This window comes from Pipistrellus hanaki (genome assembly GCF_964339955.1).
Source record: "Pipistrellus hanaki genome assembly, chromosome: 2".
In the NCBI taxonomy this organism is placed as follows: Eukaryota; Metazoa; Chordata; class Mammalia; order Chiroptera; family Vespertilionidae; genus Pipistrellus; species Pipistrellus hanaki.
Genome location: NC_140504.1, coordinates 52,444,294 through 52,463,351, shown reverse-complemented (window position 1 = coordinate 52,463,351; position 19,058 = coordinate 52,444,294). Strand labels below are relative to the sequence as shown.

The window sequence follows — 19,058 nt, the reverse complement described above, 5'->3', positions numbered from 1 at the left end:
AATGCAACTAAAACAGGACTAGCAGCGTGGGCGTTAGGATATTACCTTTCTCGGTATTTTAGTAAGAGTGAAAAAGAAGAGGAAAGGAAAAAGAAAAAACTGCCTTCCATCTATGAAGGAAGTAACATTCCTTCCGAAGTGAAATTGCTTTATCAGGGATTTCAGAAGCTGCTCAGCAAAAACTACATGCTAGAGACCTTGGTTGTTAAATACTGCTGCCTTGTTTTAAATATATTTTTCTCATTTAATCTTCACAAAAGATTAATATCTGACATAGCAGGACAGATATTAGTCTTACCGTTTTACAGATGAGAAAAACAAGACTGAGAAAACAAAACTGCTATGTCCTAAGCCACAGGACAGTGTCAAAAACACTTATTAACGCCTCACATAAGTTATGGACACTAAGCCTCCATGTTCTGGAATATCGAGTTTGAATTACATAGAACATAATAAAACTGTACAAGGAAGGTAACATTTCTTGATAAGTCCCAGGGCGAGAGATGTCTGCACAGTGTCTGCTCCGGTGGAAATGACCTAACACTGCCTGGTGGCTTTGGCCAGGCAATGGGAGGCCCATGCCCAGGACAGAGTTCTTCCCAGCAACCCACCCGCCTAAGTGAAGCAGCTAGATTCTTCGTCCTCTCTCAAAACTTGAAGGGTTTTGTGCTTCAGGAATGAAACTATGGCTCTTAAACTTACAAACAGATGGCAAGAATTACCTAGGATTCACATAAATTAAGTAGAAATGTGAAGAAAAATCAAGAAAAGAGAAGGATCAAATAAAAGTTATAGCACAACACACAGTATTTTAGGGTGTTTCTCAAACCTTAGAATTCATAAAATTATCCAAGGAGCTTAATAACAGTGATGATTCTCTGGCTCCGCTCCCAAGTGTTTGACGGGACCTGGAATGTGCATTTTTAATAACCTTGCTTGGGTAATTCTGTTCCAAATTGTCCATAAACCCCAATATAAAAAAGTCTTGAAACTTTCATGGAAAGAGGCCAACTAATTGCAGGAATCCATCACAGAGCCACTTGAGCACTAAACAATAACACAACAACAACAACAAAAAACCCCAGAGAAGCAAATAGGCAAAATGTTGCAGACAAGCACACAGGGCCAGCTGGTGTGTGCATTTCAAGGACAAATGATTTGAATGGAGAGTCATATCTCAATAAGCCTGGGTATGACAGAACTGTTGAGGAAATGTGCTCTGGATCAGAGATAGGGGTGTTCAACTCCATACAGGACAAGGCGTGGAGAGCAGGTGAAAATGAGGATGTGTTACAGAACATTGATAAAGGGTGAGAAGGATACTCTGATGCAGTGGGAAGTCAGCTCTGCCATTTATTGGGTGTGTGACAGTTACTTTGCTGCTCTGGCTTCCAGACTCTAAATGGAGGAAGCTACAACCCATCCCTGGGGACAGTTGTCAAGAGTGAATGATCATAATATATTTTAATAGAGCCTTCTGTAAACTATAATTCATCAAACCGACAAAAATCAGCATAATGATAAAAAATCGGAGGTTACTAACATTCTTAGACACTGATTATAATTTTTTTGTAAGCATCTTGCTGAGAAGTTGGCAAGAATGACAGATTAAGTGTCACAAAGCCCAGCAGCATGTCAAAAGGAGGTAGGAAACAGCTGACTGGTGAAACCAGGAGCACTCACAGAACATTCCAGAGGAATGCAGGAAAAAATCCATTTCCTTACAGGTGGGAAAGAAAGGAAAGAAGGCTCAGCATTCCAGGACATAGTTCTATTTCATATAAATTACCTTAGTAAAGTAAGGATGCACTTGGGCTAAAGCCACAGTGAGTCTAGCAATTTCTTTTTCACCTTTGCTCTTGGAGGTGACCGGGGACTTCTGGTCTTACACTAGAACTCAGGAGACAATGTGGAGGGCTGGGCCAGGGCCAGGGCAGGGCCAGGGCCAGTGGCCTACTTGTGTGTCAGGAATCTGGGGCTGGGCTTAGCTACTTTCAGACAAGGAAGAACAAGTATCCTCTGAACTTGTCTGTTTTTGAGGATTAGCATTTCTATTGCAGTTCACTCTGAAAAATCTCCATCTTGTTTTACTTAAATTGAAGAGAAAGAACAGACTCCAGCAGAGAATGAGAGGAATGAACACCAGGAAGGCCCACTGTAGCGGTAGGGGCAGCTCGGCCAAGGGGTGAGGAATCAGTTCAGGTCTGGGAGATGGGTGGGAAAGTGGAAAGGAAAGCGGTCAGCCACAATTTCTCATTCCCTCCTGCATCTCCTGGGTCCCACTGCACCAGAGCTTGTTTTTGTCAGAAGCTTTATGCTTTACTTTTTTTTTCTTCAAAAGGAAAAAAGTGAGAAGGTTATGTTATGTTAGGTCAAGAAAAAGGTTTTGAACATAGAGACCACATTTTTTGCTTTTAATATCCTGCCAATCAAGGTGTCACACTAGCTGATGGGTGGGTCCTAACATGTCATAGAAGAAAATCACCTTTTAGTTCTACAGGGTACATGGGGGAGAGGATTAAAATGACAAATCAGAAGGGCCTATTAAAAGAAAATATAGCCCAAATCGGTTTGGCTCAGTGGATAGAGCATCGGCCTGCGGACTCAAAGGTCCCAGGTTCGATTCCGGTCAAGGGCATGTACCTTGGTTGCGGGCACATCCCCAGTAGGGGTGGTGCAAGAGGCAGCTGATCGATGATTCTCTCTCATCGATGTTTCTAACTCTCTATCCCTCTCTCTTCCTCTCTGTAAAAAATTAATAAAATATATGTAAAAAAATAAAAAAATAAAAAAATAAAATAAAATATACCTCAAGTATAATAAAAGTAGTACTGAGTTCTCAAAGGTATATTAGGCTACACTTTTTATCGTGTACAATTACACAAAAACAAGGGAATGAGCATGGAAAATGTGAGCTGGTCAGAGGGGGTGAAGCAAGAGTCCAAGCCTACATGGAACGCTGTGAACACGAGGCGATCTCATCCACTGCAGAGGGCACTGCGATGTAAGAAGAAACGGAGAATGAAAGCAGAGTAGTATGAAAAGAATCTGAACATTACTATGAGAAAGTGAGATATATTTTACTAAGCAGCTATTTATGAGGTCAATTTCCTTATGCATTAGTTATGTGGTTCCCACCATTAAAGTAAATAAACATGGCTGAATAAAAGGAAAATAAAGATATTTTAACGATGTTTCAGGAAACAAAAGAATGAAATTTGGTAGGGAAGTCTTCTAAAAATATAGAACACCCTGAATTATAGCTAATATAAAACTCCAAGGCAGGAAAATAGCATTTGGCTAAGGGAAGGGGCTGAGGAAAGGCAACAGATGATAGCCTCTGAGATGTCACAAAAACAGGCTTTCAAGTTACTATCAATAAGTTCGGGTAGGGTGCTATAAAAAAAAATGATGGCCCAGAGTGATCTGGCTCAGTGGGTAGAGCCTACAGACTGAAGGGTCCTGTGTTTGATTCTAGTCAAGGGCACATGCCCATGTTGCAGGCTTGACCCTCAGTAAGGGGCTGCAGGAGGCAGCCAATCAGTAATTGTCTCTCATCACTGATGTTTCTATCTCCCTCTCCCTTCTCCCTTCTTCTCTGAAACCAATAAAAATATATTAAAAAAAAATAAAAAAGCCCTAGCCAGTTTGGCTCAGTGGATAGAGTGTCAGTCTGGGGACCAAAGAGTCCTGGGTTCAATTCCTATCAAGGGCATGTACCTTGGTTACAGGCTCCTCCCCAGCCAGCGCCCTGGTTGGGGCTTATGTAAGAGACAACTATCGATGTTTCTCTTACATCAATATTTCTCTCTATTTTTCCCTCTCTCTTCCACTCTCTCTAAAAATCAATGGAAAAATACCCTCGAGTAATGATTTTTTAAAAATGATGAATTTCTGTTCAAAGAAAAGGTAAATGAGGAGAAACTGTGATCCTGGAATAGCAGAAACTGTGTATCCCACTTAGCTAAGAATGAAGCCAGCTGATCAGTAAGGCATATGTAAAAGTGTCACCAGAGGTGGCAAAAAGACAATAAAATTTACTGTGCCCGTCTAAAAAAACAATGTTAATAACAGAAATTGGTTAAATTTGGTTACAGAGAAATAATATTTAATATGCAAATGTAACAAATATATAACTTAAATTACTACAAAGCTCAAATATGACACCATCTGCTAAATGTCAAGGTTACCCATCTGTTAGGCAGCGCAGTTACTGAGGACAATGGCCAGCTCCATGTACCTGTAATCCTAAGATTCTTAATAGCTTTTTCAGTCAAGCAGTCTTAATGATCTGCCTAGGAAATCCTGGCTAACAGTAATATGGCTAACAGCATTGCCTGACTTGATTATAAGCATTTATTTACTTGCTAGCCTGTTTGCCAGAAGAGCCAAGAAGCAGATAAGTGGTCCCTGAGAGGAGAAGCAGAGGCCATGAATAATCCATCACCTGGAGCATTAGCACCTGCACAATTAATATTTGACTGTATTGGCAAAATGATTAATCACTCCATAGTTGATAGTACTCTGTCTTCACATACCTAACATGTAATTATTGAAAGTACATAATTACCTATTTAAGAAAGTAAATGAGTTACTATCAGAAAGAAATAGGCCACTTGAGATTATTGGGAAGTTAAAACTATGAATTGTTTTTAAAATGAACAGAAAATAGTGTATACATGAAAGCAAGAGAGCAAGAAATATAGGTTAAAATTGATGATTTATAAAACGAGTTTTATAATGAATGAAGAGGTTACATGGTACAAGTAAAGTAACTTTCCCTTACTCCATAAACAGAAGTGAGAACAAAGGGCAATATACTACATTCGATTTATTTGTCTGCTGTTGTTTTTTAACCGTTTTTTGGTGTTTTTTTTTTTTTGTGTGTGTGGTATTGTTGTTTTTTTGTAAAAGATATGTGACCATTCAAGAAGAAGAAACACTCATTCGAAAGAATATATGCACCCCTACGTTCATAGCAGCGCAATTTACAATAGCCTAAGTGCCCATTAGCAGATGAGTGGATAAGAAAATTATGGTACATGTACACAATGGAATACTACGCAGCAATAAAAAAGAAAGAACTCTTACCATTTGCAACAGCATGGATGGACCTGGCGAGTATTATGCTGAGTGAAATAAGCCAGTCAGAGAAAGTGAAGTATCACATAATCTCACTCAGACGTGGAATCTAATGAACCAAATAAGCTGATGATCAAAAACAGACTCAAGAGTCTAAGAAACATGAACAGACTGTTGAGCCTCAGAGGGAAGGCAGGTAGAGTGGATGTGAAGAGATCAACCAATGAACCTCTATGCATGTATGAATAACCCGTGGACACATACAATGGGCTGGTGAGGGCCTGGTGGGGGGAGGATGGGAGCGGATGGAAGAGGTTAATGGGGGGAAAGGAGGATTTATGTAATACTTTCAACAATAAAGATTAAAAGAAAGAAAAAAAGAACTGAATCTTATAGGAATAAACTGCTGTACTTCTTAAAAAAAAAAAAAAAGAATACATTCTCCCTGCATAGAAAGTTCAGACATCTTCAAAGAATGAGAGAACCTAAAAATAAGAGCTTGGGCATCTACAAATTCCATATGAATTTTACAAAAATAATAACAGCTTAATCAACTCCGGTTAGAACTCATTAGCTATGTGCATTTTTCTGTTACTTATCTACACTATATGGCAAATTTTTTTTTTTAAATTCAGTTGAAACTGTCAAAATAAATGCCCCCAAACAAAATGTTTTGACAGAAATTTCGGAAAAATAGAGGGCAAAGAAAACACTGAAATAATGCTAATGGATAAGAGTACATTTCAGGAGCCCCCAAAGAATCCAATCATGTTGGGGATAGGTTTTTGGGACTGAAAAACTAAAACATGAATCCTCATGGTAGCTACAGGTACTTTACCTCAAGGTGACTTTTCCAAGAAAGAAATGATTTTTAAAAAGCAAAACACATACAGGAAAACGACCTCCTTCCCCAATACCAGAAAATGAAAGCTTACTTGTGAATGGTAATGAGGTTTTCTTCCCCCAGTTCTTACAAGTAAGGACTATCCCTGGGCCTGGGCCTGGGCCTGGGCACCTCCAACCCAGGCCCCAGCAAAGAGCATTCACCTCCCAGATCCACTAGACTCAGCACGTTTGCGTATCCCATTAATGCTGTTTCCTGGGTGGAAACAAGTTTGTTTCTCCTGGTCCTATAAAGATCAGACTGTTCTGTACAGAGAACATTTTGAAGGTTGCCAGAGGGGAGGGTTTTGGAGGGATGGGTGAAAAAGATGAAGGGATAAAGTACAAACTGGTAGTTACAGAATAGTCACAGAGATGTAAAATAAAGTACAGCATATGAAATAGTCAATAATATTGTAATAACTATGTATAGTGTCAGATGAGTTCTTGATTTATCAGGGTGACCACTATGCTGTACACCTGAAACTAATATAATATTAATTAAAAAATAAAAAATTATTTAAAAAAAGAAAAGATTGGACTGTTCTGGGAATGAATTAACATCCTCTACTCCCACAACAGCCCTACTCTAAGGATGCAGTTGTCTAGATTTCAGTGTGCTGGATACAAGCAAGATACCAGAAGAACATAACTGATTTGCAGACTACATGTACACCTCCAAATCTCCAGGGATCAAAGACTGCAGGACTTTATCATTAAATCAGTCTTCTCTTTAACAACATTGTATATTTGGGGTACATTTCTCACTAATAACCCTCTTCCTACAGTGAATATGCATTTTATCTGGGCTACACTGATGTGAAATAGGATTCCATCTTTAGATATAATATTTATGTGAGAAAGAAAAACTGACTGGCAGTTGTTAGTGCTGATATTATTTTATTTCAGTCTATATGAACACTTACCTCTTTGACACTGTGTGTTACTGCCCATATTAGAAAAACTCTTGACATCACTTGGAAAGAAGTCAGGACAACAGAGGATGGAACAATTCCTGAAAGAAATTTTAGGATGGATATATACATTAGGTTTATTTACTAAGTTTCAACATGAAATAAATTTTCTAAATAAATTCTCTAAAACATATAATTTTAATGTTTGGACACAAAACCATCTTCAAACTGAAACTTATCTTTATTGCTATATAGACTGTTTTTCAATGTAGTAAATATTTTTTTTAAAAATTCCTATTTAAAAACAATATATAATAGTTAATTACAATAGCAAACCATGGAATCTAGGTATTCTTCTTAAGCCTGACCAAGTGAAATATTTTTCACATTTACCATATAGGTACATAAAATAAAACCATTGATTAACCTTTAAAAACAGACACTGAAAATTCATTAATAACATGGGTTTTAAAAATGAATAGGCACCTATAGAAGGAAAATCAACCTGCATATTTGGGGTATATTTCCCACTAATAGCCCTATTCCTACAGTGAGTATGAACTTTAGTGGTAAATATACCCCAATACATATTTGTATCTATTGAATGTTGGAAGCTCCTAAATATCAGACTTGTTATACCATCTAATGGTTATGTTGGTATCTTTTATATTCACTTGAAGATTTTGCCAACAAGCATAACAAAATCAAAGTTTATCTTTACAAACCATTTCTTCTCACCTTGTTTATTACAGTAAGCATGGGTACAATTATCCTCCCAATGTCCTCAAGTTAGATTTAATTATTTTAAGTATGCTTCAAGCTCGGCTAAGTTTGCATTTCTTTGGCCTCTCCCTTCGATTTCTATAACCACAATCTCTATCTAGAGACCAGCTACCACCATTGCATAAAATTCTTGCCTCCTTTAGGTCATCTTAAACCCAGCAATAAGCCATATCTACAAACATCATTTTCTCTTGTAACTTTACCCTGGCAAGGGACTGCTACTATTATAAAATAAAATCTAAAAGCAGGATTATAGGTATACAATCCAACAGCCCCCACTGTTACTCTGACTTTACTGTTGCAGCAACTAGACTTACCAACTTCTCAGATCTATTGAGTTGCATGTGGGCCACTCCACACCTGCCAGGAATCTCTCACCATACTCCCAGATCCTTCTTCCACTTTAAAACTAACCTCATTTTCAACACGTTTACTGGGCTATCTCAGACCAATGTCCAAACCCTCTAAAATGCACTCAGACTTCTGGACATTTATATAGTTGGACAAACTATAATTTACCAAAAGACCATGTACAAATCAGATAGAAATATAACTTACTGCCTCTATAGGTTTGGCTATGAAAGAAATCACTTTGTAACTCTAAAGAAAAAGAGATGCTGTAAACTGTTAGAATGAGTTTCTGAAAGAGGATTTACATTGCCCTGCTCAGTTTTTTAGAGCATTGTCCCGATAAGCCAAAGTTGCAGGTTTGATCACCGAGCAGGGCACATAAAGAAGCAACCAATGAATGCATAAATAAGTGGAACAACAAAGTGATGTTTCTCTCTCTCTCTCTCTCTCTCTCTCTCTCTCTCTCTCTCTCTCTCTCTTCCTCTCTCTCCTTAAAGTAAATCAATCAATAGAAAAAAATATTTAAAAAAAGAAGATTTGGGCTTCAAGAGGGATGGTTTGGTTCCCAAAAGCAAAACAGGTAACATGGACATGTTAAGAAAGTGCTTAGCAAATAAAAATGCTTAATAAATCTTTGTAAAATGAATGCAAGAAATATATTAATATATGGACATACAGGTCAATGGAATAAAGTTGGGAGCCCAGAATTATGGTTACATGATTTTCAACGTAAATGCTAAGATAATTCAATGTTTTTCCCAACTAACGGTGTTGGGACAATTGGATAGCCCCATGCAAAAGAATGGATAGAGTTAGATCGTTTCCTTATACCATATATAAAAATTAACTCAAAATCGATCAAAGTTCTAAATAGAAGAGTTAAAACTATAAAACTGTTGGGAAAAAAGACATGTAAATCTGTGTGCCCTTGGATTAAGCAATAGTTTATTAGGTATGAGAGACATAAAAGGCACAAGAAAATATAAATTGGACTTCATCAAAATTAAACTCAAGTTCTTTAAAGGACATCATGAGAGTGAAGAGACAACCTACAGATAGGAGAAGATATCTGCAAAGGAAGGACTTATATCCAAAATGTATAAAGAATTCTTACAAGTTAATGATAAAAAGACAAATAGCCTAATTTAAAATGTGGGCAAAGGATTTGAATAGAGATTTCTCCAAAGAATGTACATGGCCATTAGTTATTAGGAAATGCAAATGAAAACCATAATGACCTATCTTTCACATCACTAGGATGGCTATGATAAAAAAAAAAAAAAAAAAGATAATAACATGCAAAAGAATGGAGTTAGAACACTTCCTTACACCATATGTAAATATCTTGATATTGGAACCTTCATACGCTGCTGATGAGGTTATAAAAGGGTGCAGCCAATCTGAAAAACAGTCTGGCCAGGCCTCAAAGTGTTAAATACAGAATTACTACATGACCCAGTAATTCTACTTGTAGATGTATAAATACATATCCAAGAAAAATGAAAATATAAGTCACACAAAAGTGGAAACAATCAAAATGTCCAACAGATGAATGAATTAAATGTGGTATACTTATACAATAAAACTTTAGAAATAAAGTAAACAAAAAGTAATAGATAAGTAAAAAGAAATTAAGTACTGACATATACTACTCTATTGATGAACCTTGAAAACATTATGCTAAAAGTCCAGAATAGGCAAATTATAGGCATCAAAAGTAGATTACCAGGTTAAAAGGGAAAGGGACTGACTGCCAGTGGACAAAGGGTTTCTTATAATAGAGGTAAAGCCTTGGTAATTACGGAATGTTTGGGATTTTAGATGCCCTTTAGCTTCTGCATAGAAAAAAAAAAAAGGCTAATGCAAGATTTCATTTTTACTGGTGAAAACCACATCTTCTTTATCCATTCATCTATTGATGGGACACCAATGTTGCTTCCATATTTTGGCTACTGTAAAAAATGCTGCAACAAACATAGGGGTACATATACAGGGTTGGATAAAAGTAAGTATACAGGTTTGAGTATGCAAAATAGAGTTCATTCTTGTACTATTTATTAGTTATTGCATTATTTTCCATACAAATAACTGTAAACCTACTTTTGTCCCTCCCTGTATCTTTCTGAGTTAATGGTGTATGTGTGTGCGTGTTTTTAAATAAATAGCCAGAAGTGGAATTGCTGGGTCAAATGGTAGTTTTATTTTTAATTTTTTAAAGGAATTTCTAGTGTTTTCCACTGTGCCTACACCAATTCACAATACCACCAATAGTGCTGAAGGGTTCTCTTTTCTCTACATCCTAGACAACACTTGTTATTTGTTGACTTTTGGATAACAACCATCTGAGAGGTATGAAATGGTATTTCATTGTAGTTTTGATTTGCATCTCCCTAATGATTAGTGATGCTGAGCAATCTTTTCACATGGCTGTGGCCATTTGCATGTCTTCCTTGGAGGAATGTTGATTCATGTTCTCTCCTCATTTTTACTGGTAAATGTTTTTTGATGTTGAGTTGTATGAGTTTCTTATATATTTTGAATATTAACCCATTGTGGAATATATATGTTGTGACTATCTTCCATTCAGTAAGTTATTATATCTTTTTGTTGTGATGGTTTCCTTCACTGTGCAGAAGCTTTTTAGTTTGATGTAGTCCATTTGTTTATTTTTGCTCTTGTTTTATTTGCCAGAGAATACATATCCAAAAAGATACTACTAAGACTGTGGTCAAACGCTGATGTGACTCAGTGGTTGAATATCAACCTATATACCAGGAAATCATGGTTCAATTCCTGGTGAGGGCACATACCTGTGTTTGATTTAAAATATGTAATTCAAAAAATATTTTTGGAGTACCTAAACAAGCCATACCAGGTGTTGTTCTTCATTTTGAGGATACAACAGTGAAGGAGAGTGTCCCTGCCTTCAGGAACTTATACTCTTAGGTTACAACTGATTTGCTCTGGGATAGCTCTTCGTTTTAGGACTTTTCCCTCAAGATGGTACAAGGCTTCTAAACATTTGTAAACAGGAAATGACGTGATTACCTATTGGTTTCAGAAAGCTCTGTCAACAGTGTAAATCTTTGGCAATGCAAGATTATAACTTGAGAAATAATTATAAGAATTTATGTTGAGAGAGAATCCAAGATGGCTGCTCGGGTAGGCACCTAGCCGCAGCCGCACGCAACAATTTCAATAAAATACAACTAAAATATAAAATGGACATTACCCAGAACTACAGGAAAGTCAACTGACTGGAAATTCTACAACGAGAAGCAAGGAGAAAACCAGAAGGAAGCGCGGAGGAGCTGTAAAAGCCCAAGGTACAGAGACACGCGGCGCGCGCGAAGAGTACAGAGCCGGAGAGGAGGGAGGCCGAGTGCCTGGCTGGCGTTCCCTAGCGGGAAGGAGATAAACACTCCGACTGTGCTGGGCCCCCGACTGCTCTGAGCCCCCGTTCTAGGCCAGACCCCGGGGACCCAGGCTCACACAGAGGGAGCTGGGCTGTAAGGCAGTACTCGGGGAAGCAGCGAAAGGAGGTCCCAGAGGCGCGCACACAGCGCGCAGAGAAGGGCCGGCCGGCTGTGCCGTAGGACTGCCTTGGCGGGAAGGAGACAGGCTCCAGACTGCTCTGAACGCCACCTCCAACTCCACTTCCAACTGAACTGAACCCCAGTTTCGGGCCCATTGCGGGAGAGCTTACACTGTTTGGTAGCAGGCGAAAATCGAGGGCACCTTTCTCTCAGAGGCGCTTGCAACAAGTACTGAAGGACCCTGAGTCTCAGGAGTCGCATAGGGCGGGGCTGACGGAAGCCAAGGCTGTAGGCTCCACCCTGAAACCCCGCCCCATCAGGAAAGCTGCCTGCGAAAATGCCTAAACCAAATAGATCACAAACGAAAGAAATGGAGGACAAAAAGAGACTGGATATAGAGTTCAAAACCACACTTATAGGGTTTTTCAAGAGACTCCTAGAAAAGGCCGATAAAATAAATGAGACCTATGAGGATATGAAAAGGGATCAACAAGAAATGCTAAGGGATCAACAAGAAATAAAGAATACATTGTCTGAAATAAAAAATATTCTACAGAGTCCTAAAAACAGAATAGAAGATCGCAAGAATCAAGTCAAAGATTTGGAACATAAAGAGCCAGAAGACACTCCTCTGCAGAAGCTAGAAGGCAAGAGAATCCAGAAAATTGAAGATAATGTAAGAAACTTCTGGGACAACTTCAAACGATCCAACATCAGAATCATGGGGGTCCCAGAAGATGAGAGAGAGCAAGATATCGAAAACATACTGAAAGAAATAGTGACAGAAAACTTCCCCCACCTGGGGAAAGAATTGGACTTACAAGTCCAGGAAGCACACAGAACTCCAAATAAGAGGAATCCAAAGAGGACCACACCAAGACAAATCATAATTAAGATTCCAAGAGCAAAGGACAAAGAGAGAATATTAAAAGCAGCAAGAGCTAAGCAGGTGGTTACCTATAAAGGAGCACCTATACGATTGTCAGCTGATTTCTCAACAGAAACCATGCAGGCCAGACGGGAATGGCAAGAAATATTCAGGGTGATGAATAGCAAGAACCTACAGCCAAAAATACTCTACCCAGCAAAGCTATCACTCAGAATCGAAGGTCAGATAAAGAGCTTCACTAATAAAAAAAAGCTAAAGGAGTTCATCACCACCAAACCAGAATTATATGAATTGCTGAAGGGGGTTCTTTCAGAAGAGAAAGTAAATAAAGATAAAAATTATGAACAACAAATACGTAACTATCAACAAGTGAATCTAAAAACCAAGGAAATTAAAAAAAAAATCTGATGAACAATATTAACTGTTGAATATAATAGAATCAGAGGTATGGAAGGGGAGTGAACTGATGATTCTTGGGGAAAAGGGGAGAGGGGAATGTGGGAAGAGACTGAACATAAACTGTGCACCTATGGATGAGGACAATGGGGAGTGGGGAAAGGGCAGAGGGTGGGGTGGGAAGGGGGGGGAAAGGAACACTTGTAATAATATGAACAATAAAAATTTATTAAAAAAAAAAAAAAAAAAAAAAGAATTTATGTTGAAAGGGCAATGAACTTTTGAAGCAAAATATTAGCAGATAAAATAAATACAGGTGTGTGTGTGTGTGTGTGTGTGTGTGTGTGTGTGTGTATCAAAAGCTGTATAAAGTAGATCTGGCAATTGATTTCTTATTTCCCCAGAATTAGGGTGATCCCCAAGCAGCTGAGCCCAGGAAAGCTGGGCAGCACTGAAAATCCTCCCTACCCGATGCAGCCCTTAGATGGGCCAGGAGAGTGGGGTTGGGAGATTGGCTACATATGACTAATACCAGGTTGAAAGTTAGGTACAGGAAAGGCAACAAGGTTGGGAGCAAGAGTAGGAAGGGTCCACAACCAGTGAAAGAGCTCCAACCATCAAGCAATACATGGGTAATGGAGACCAAACCAAGACAAGGCAGGAGACACAAAGTTGGTGCCAGAAATTAAATGATGGCAAGTGAAATCAGAATCTCCCTATCCAAATACCAGATCCACTGAAATAAAAGTAACAAAATTAAATAACAACAAAAATCACCAGCAGCAACCAAAAAGAAATGCAGTATAACTTTATGCCATAATTTTTAAATGTGCTAACCACAAAAGGAAAGATTGGACACTTCTCACTCTACTCACAACCCTAAAAGTGAATCAATAAAATTCTGAGAATTTTCACTAGTAGGACCACATTCGAAGAGAAATATTAATTTCTGACTGGAGTGTGACAAACATGCCTGGAAAGTGATGGGGATGTAGGAAAAGTGACTAAGCAGGTGCCACCTCAACACCAAGTTTTTCAGGCCCCACACTGCAGGACTGGTACAAAGTTCCCTATGGGAATACTTTCTATAGGGTTGAGGAATCCAGGAGAAAGGAATTAAATCTGAGAAGAGAAGGAAGAGTTCACATTTTTAAATAAGCAATTCATACACATTGTTCAAAATTTTAAAAGTATTAAAAGATATGCAGAGAAAAGTCTCCCTCCCACTCCCATCTTACTACCACTCAGGGGCCTTTCCCACATATAACCAATTATTAATTTCTTCTTTCACTCCAGGTTTATATTTTAGCTATATAATAGCAATTATGCAAGTGAATGTATAAAGGTATATTTACTCACATTTGCCCCAATTTTTACACAATAGCAACATTTTATACACACTGTTGTTCTATTACTTGCTTTTCTTCCCTAAAAAATATCCTGAATATCTTTTTTTATATCAATGCATATATATGTAGTTTTAATTACTGAAGCTTTATGTTTTAGTATCTATGCATTCTTCCAAGCCCTAACCTTAATGTATAGAATATATGAAAATGAAAACTCCAATCCTTAAACTCTAGCTCACAGAGGAAAACAATTAAATGTTAAACACTGTGAAAATGCAATAAGGGATAATCCAGTAACATTTATATCAGAGCAAATAATTGGACAGAGATGCTTTCACTTTAGGAAGATGAAAAGGAATGGCAACCATACAAACATAATGCAAGAGAGAAAAAAATAAAGCATGCATTGCATCTAGGGGAAACTAAAAAATATATGCATCTTTTTTGGGGGAGGAGTCAAATATTAAAGCAATTGGAAAGAAGATAGTAATTATGGAAAATAAAGATAGTCCAACACAGTGATAATTATTATCCCTAAAGTAGAGAACCCAATACATGGAACAGTAAATGTATTCAAGGATATAACCCAAGAAATGGGGGGGAAAAAACAACTCAATTTGTACTGAAAAAATACACTGTGTTCCAGAAAACGACAAGTGATAGTGAATGTGTAAAACCGAGAAATTTCTGGTTACAAAAATATTTTATGGATCCAGACAGAAAAAGCAAGTTACCTACAAAGTGGTAAGAAAATCAGCCTGGCTTCAGACTTCTCCACAGCAACATCCAATGTCAGAAGACAATGAAGCAACACTACAAAGGTCGAAGGGAAAGAAAGTATGTTCAAGAATATTATACCCAGCCAAGATAGCATTCTAATGTAATGGCAAAAGGTAAACATCACTAAATAATGAAAGGGTTTGCCACATAATACCAATGTGACTGACCTTGTTGAGATACATGCTATCAGAAATTTAGTTAAACAAGAGATAAGTCAAAATAAAGAATTCAGGAATGGAGAAGCCATGATAAAAGGGCCTATAGTAGGCAATGAATCCATTCAAATATATATCAATAAAACTTAACAATTACCAGTACCGTAATTACGGTTTTAGAACATAGTGTAAGTGCTTATAAGCCACAATAATAAATAATATGTTTTTAAAAATGGGAGTCAGGGCTCTGGGTGGTGTGGCTCAGTTGATTGGAGCATTGTCCCGTACACCAAAAAGGTTGCAGGTTTGATTCCCGCTCGGAGCACATACCTAGGTTGAGGATTTGATTCCGTTGGGGCATGTATGTTTCTCTCTTACATTGATGTTTCTCTCTCCCTTTCTCTAATCAATAAACATGTGCTCAGGTTGAGGGGATTAAGAAAAAAGGGGTGAGTTGAGGAAGAGATATAAGAAGTGACAATACTAATTTCCTTAATAGAATTAACCTGTTAACTGAGTGGGACCTATAAATACGTCAAACGTAAACAATATCGGGAACGGGTAGGACGTATGAATACGTCCTGGAAATATATGTTGCGCCCTGAGAGGGACGGTATATATTTTTTGTAATCTTTATAATTGTTTGTAAAATTTATAATTTTTTAATTCGATGTTTCCATTTTTTTGTTGGTATTCTTTTCTATTTTTTTGTAATTTCGTATTTTCCTTTGTGCTTTATATATACCGGTAAATAAATAAAAAAAAATATATCATTTATTTTAATTAAGTATAAATAAAGAAAAATAATAATATGAAATTACGTCCTCCGGGCGTGACGTACTGACTCGTCCTAGTGAAAGAGTACACGCCCATTACAGGTTGCGTAATTAAAAAGGGAACTCCCGGTTAACAGGTTAAGAGATATTGCCTAACACTAAAATATAGCTAAACGGCCGAAACAGGTTTGGCTCACTGGATAGAGCGTCGGTCTGCGGACTGAAAGGTCCCAGGTTCGATTCCGGTCAAGGGCATGTATATTGGTTGCGGGCATATCCCCGGTAGGGGGTGTGCAAGAGGCAGTTGGTCGATGTTTCTCTCTCATCGACGTTTCTAACTCTCCCTCTTCCTTCCTCTCTGTAAAAAATCAATAAAAAATATATTAAAAAATAAATAAATAAATAAAATAAAATATAGCTAAACGTAATTCTAACCTAAATTTTTCATAATCACTTTGTTAAACTTCAGGGACCTTTTAGTATATAATATGTATCTCATGGTAAAAAAAAAAAAAAAAAAAGTTATATAACTTATTTTTTATTAACTCAATGATTTTAATGAAAAATAGCATGTATAATATGAGCAATAGATCTTGATTCTTCCACCCATCTACTTTTTCTTCCTTATATTAATATATATGTGAAGTGAATGCTCTCTGGAATGATGTTTATCTAGCACTAATGAAAATTAGTTCTACTGGTAGAATTTGGAGCCATTTTAAAAACATTACTGTTTACTTTTCCATGCTGTTTGAATTCCTTATAAAAGCATGAATTATAACTTCAAAATTAATAAAATCATTATTCTTAAGAAGACATTAACTATTTGGCATCAGCAAAAATAAAATTCTGAAACTAAACTAATTCTAATTTTAAACAGAAATTTTCTTAAATAAATATTTTCTTAGAGTACAAGCTTAAACATAGGGAAACCAAGTATTTCTGGCCAAAATGAAGAGAAAGGTGGGACCATGGATGGGATTCAAGGGAAAAGAGTACTGTTTTGGGGGATTTTTTTTAAAAGGATAAACAGAGGGCAATTCTCTTTTCTTTTTTTCCAAACACAGAAAACTGGCCATACCTCTGACACCTCCACAACCAAGAAAACAATTTTTAATATATTTTACATAACCACACTTACTTTATTGCACTCTGGCAAAAGAAATGTGTATCCTATACTGAGAGCAATAGCAAAACTATGGCATTTATCTGATAAGCTCTGGATTTATTCGAGATTGACATTTCTAAAAGATGTAAGAGGGCATTGCATTCTGTATTAAAAGATAGTGTTACTAAGTGCATTCATGCTTACTGTTTACTAAATTGAAATGGATACTTTAGGAGATAAAGCCAAAGGACGGTTATATACATATACATACACACACACACACACACACACACACACGTACATATATATATTGCATGTTCATTGATTTTCCCCTGACGGTTATACACACACACACACACACACACACACATATACATATATATATATATATATATATATATATATATATATATATATATATATATATATATTTTGCATTGATTTTTCCCTGAAAAAAAACATTGAGGGAGAAATCTATTTTTATACTTAAACAAACAAAGGGGGAGACTTCAAAAGTGTTTCACATTTATGGCAGGCTATCTTGCTTTTACTATCAAACCCCTGGGTGTGAAACTATACTCCTTTTAGACATTAGGAAAACTTGAGAAAAGCTGAAAACACAGTAAAATATATATTAAAAATATAAAATAGGACGTTGGGCATAGGGAAAATAAGGGTAGAAAAATATCCTAAAACCACGGGAGAAATTAATACCTAAATAGATGAGAGAAGGCCTGTGTACTTGTTTGGGGCAGATTACAAACTTGGCTCTGAGCTCCTTTACAACCAATATAAGGAGAGAAAACAATTCAGTTGTGTAATTCAGTAGACATGAAAGAAACAGAACCAGGCGCTCTATATATGAAATGACTCTGACTATAGGAGTAGTTTCTGGTTTACAGGATGTTCTTAATACATCTATTTTCTGGGGTTTCTGTTATTATTGTTGTTTTACTGTTTCCTCTCTGTTTCAGATGGCCAGGTCAGCTTGCCCTTCTTCCACTTAATTGAAGTTCTTACATGTAAAAAGTAACAATAATTGATTTCATTGGAGGCCCACAAGCCTCTGAATGAAATGAGTTTTTTGAGGGCTTTATCAAACATTCAGAGGCTTTTAATTTGTTTGTTTACTTTTGGGGCTTCCACTCTTTAAGAATAAAGTTACTTGCCGAAACCGGTTTGGCTCAATGGATAGAGCGTCGGCTTGGGGACTGAAAGATCCCGGGTTCGATTCCGGTCAAGGGCATGTACCTTGGTTGCGGGCATATCCCCAGTAGGGGGTGTGCAAGAGGCAGCTGATCGATGACTCTCATCGATGTTTCTAGATCTCTATCTCTCTCCCTTCCTCTCTGTATAAAATCAATAAAATATATTAAAAAAAAAAAAGAATAAAGTTACTGAAAGTCTAATCTCTGAATGAGAGCAAAATATAGGCATGAAAAAAATAATGGATCTTCAACCTTTCAGAAGATAACATAAAAGGCTGTCACATTTTGGGAAAAAAAAATTATAAACTATTCTCTAAAGATGACACGAGTCAATTATAAGTCATGGAAACTCACTCAAGCCTGCATATTGTAGTTAGCTAATTTGCCAGCAGGTTATTTTTCTTGTTCACAGAACTCCAAGCATTAGACCAGACTGCTTATAGCAGCCTCAAAATGATATTCAATATATATTTCACCAGCAAGACTACATCGTAAGTTTTTCTTAAAAAGAAAAAGAAAAAAGAATTTAGTAAAATGGCGGGCCAAATAAAATTGATAGTTGAACTCACATTTATAGCCACATTTTGCTAACTTACGTTAACAATCCCTAAGTACTAGACAGCAACAAAATTTTTTTTACTAGTATTTCTACTTTAAAACTTTATTTTGTCTCAATATGCTTCTGAAAGTTCATATATGTAAAGCTTTTTCAAAAGGCTGAACCCAGTCCAATGGTCACTTGAAATAATACAAGATGTAATGACAAGGTTGAGAGAATAGTCATTCTCTTATGACTTGAAAAAACCAACAATCACAGGATTTCACTTAAGCAAACCAAAAAGTATACTT

General features: G+C 37.0%; 1 protein-coding gene across 3 annotated transcripts in view; it reads right to left on the bottom strand.

Annotated features, from left to right (window-relative positions):
• Nucleotides 1-19,058, bottom strand: part of HACD2 (3-hydroxyacyl-CoA dehydratase 2) — an 86,436-nt gene that overhangs the window by 27,079 nt on the left and 40,299 nt on the right. For all 3 annotated transcript variants that reach the window (XM_084871748.1, XM_084871750.1, XM_084871749.1), the window contains one exon: nucleotides 6,891-6,979. In XM_084871748.1, the coding sequence (XP_084727874.1) occupies nucleotides 6,891-6,979 (89 nt within the window). The remainder of the gene's footprint in view (nucleotides 1-6,890; nucleotides 6,980-19,058) is intronic.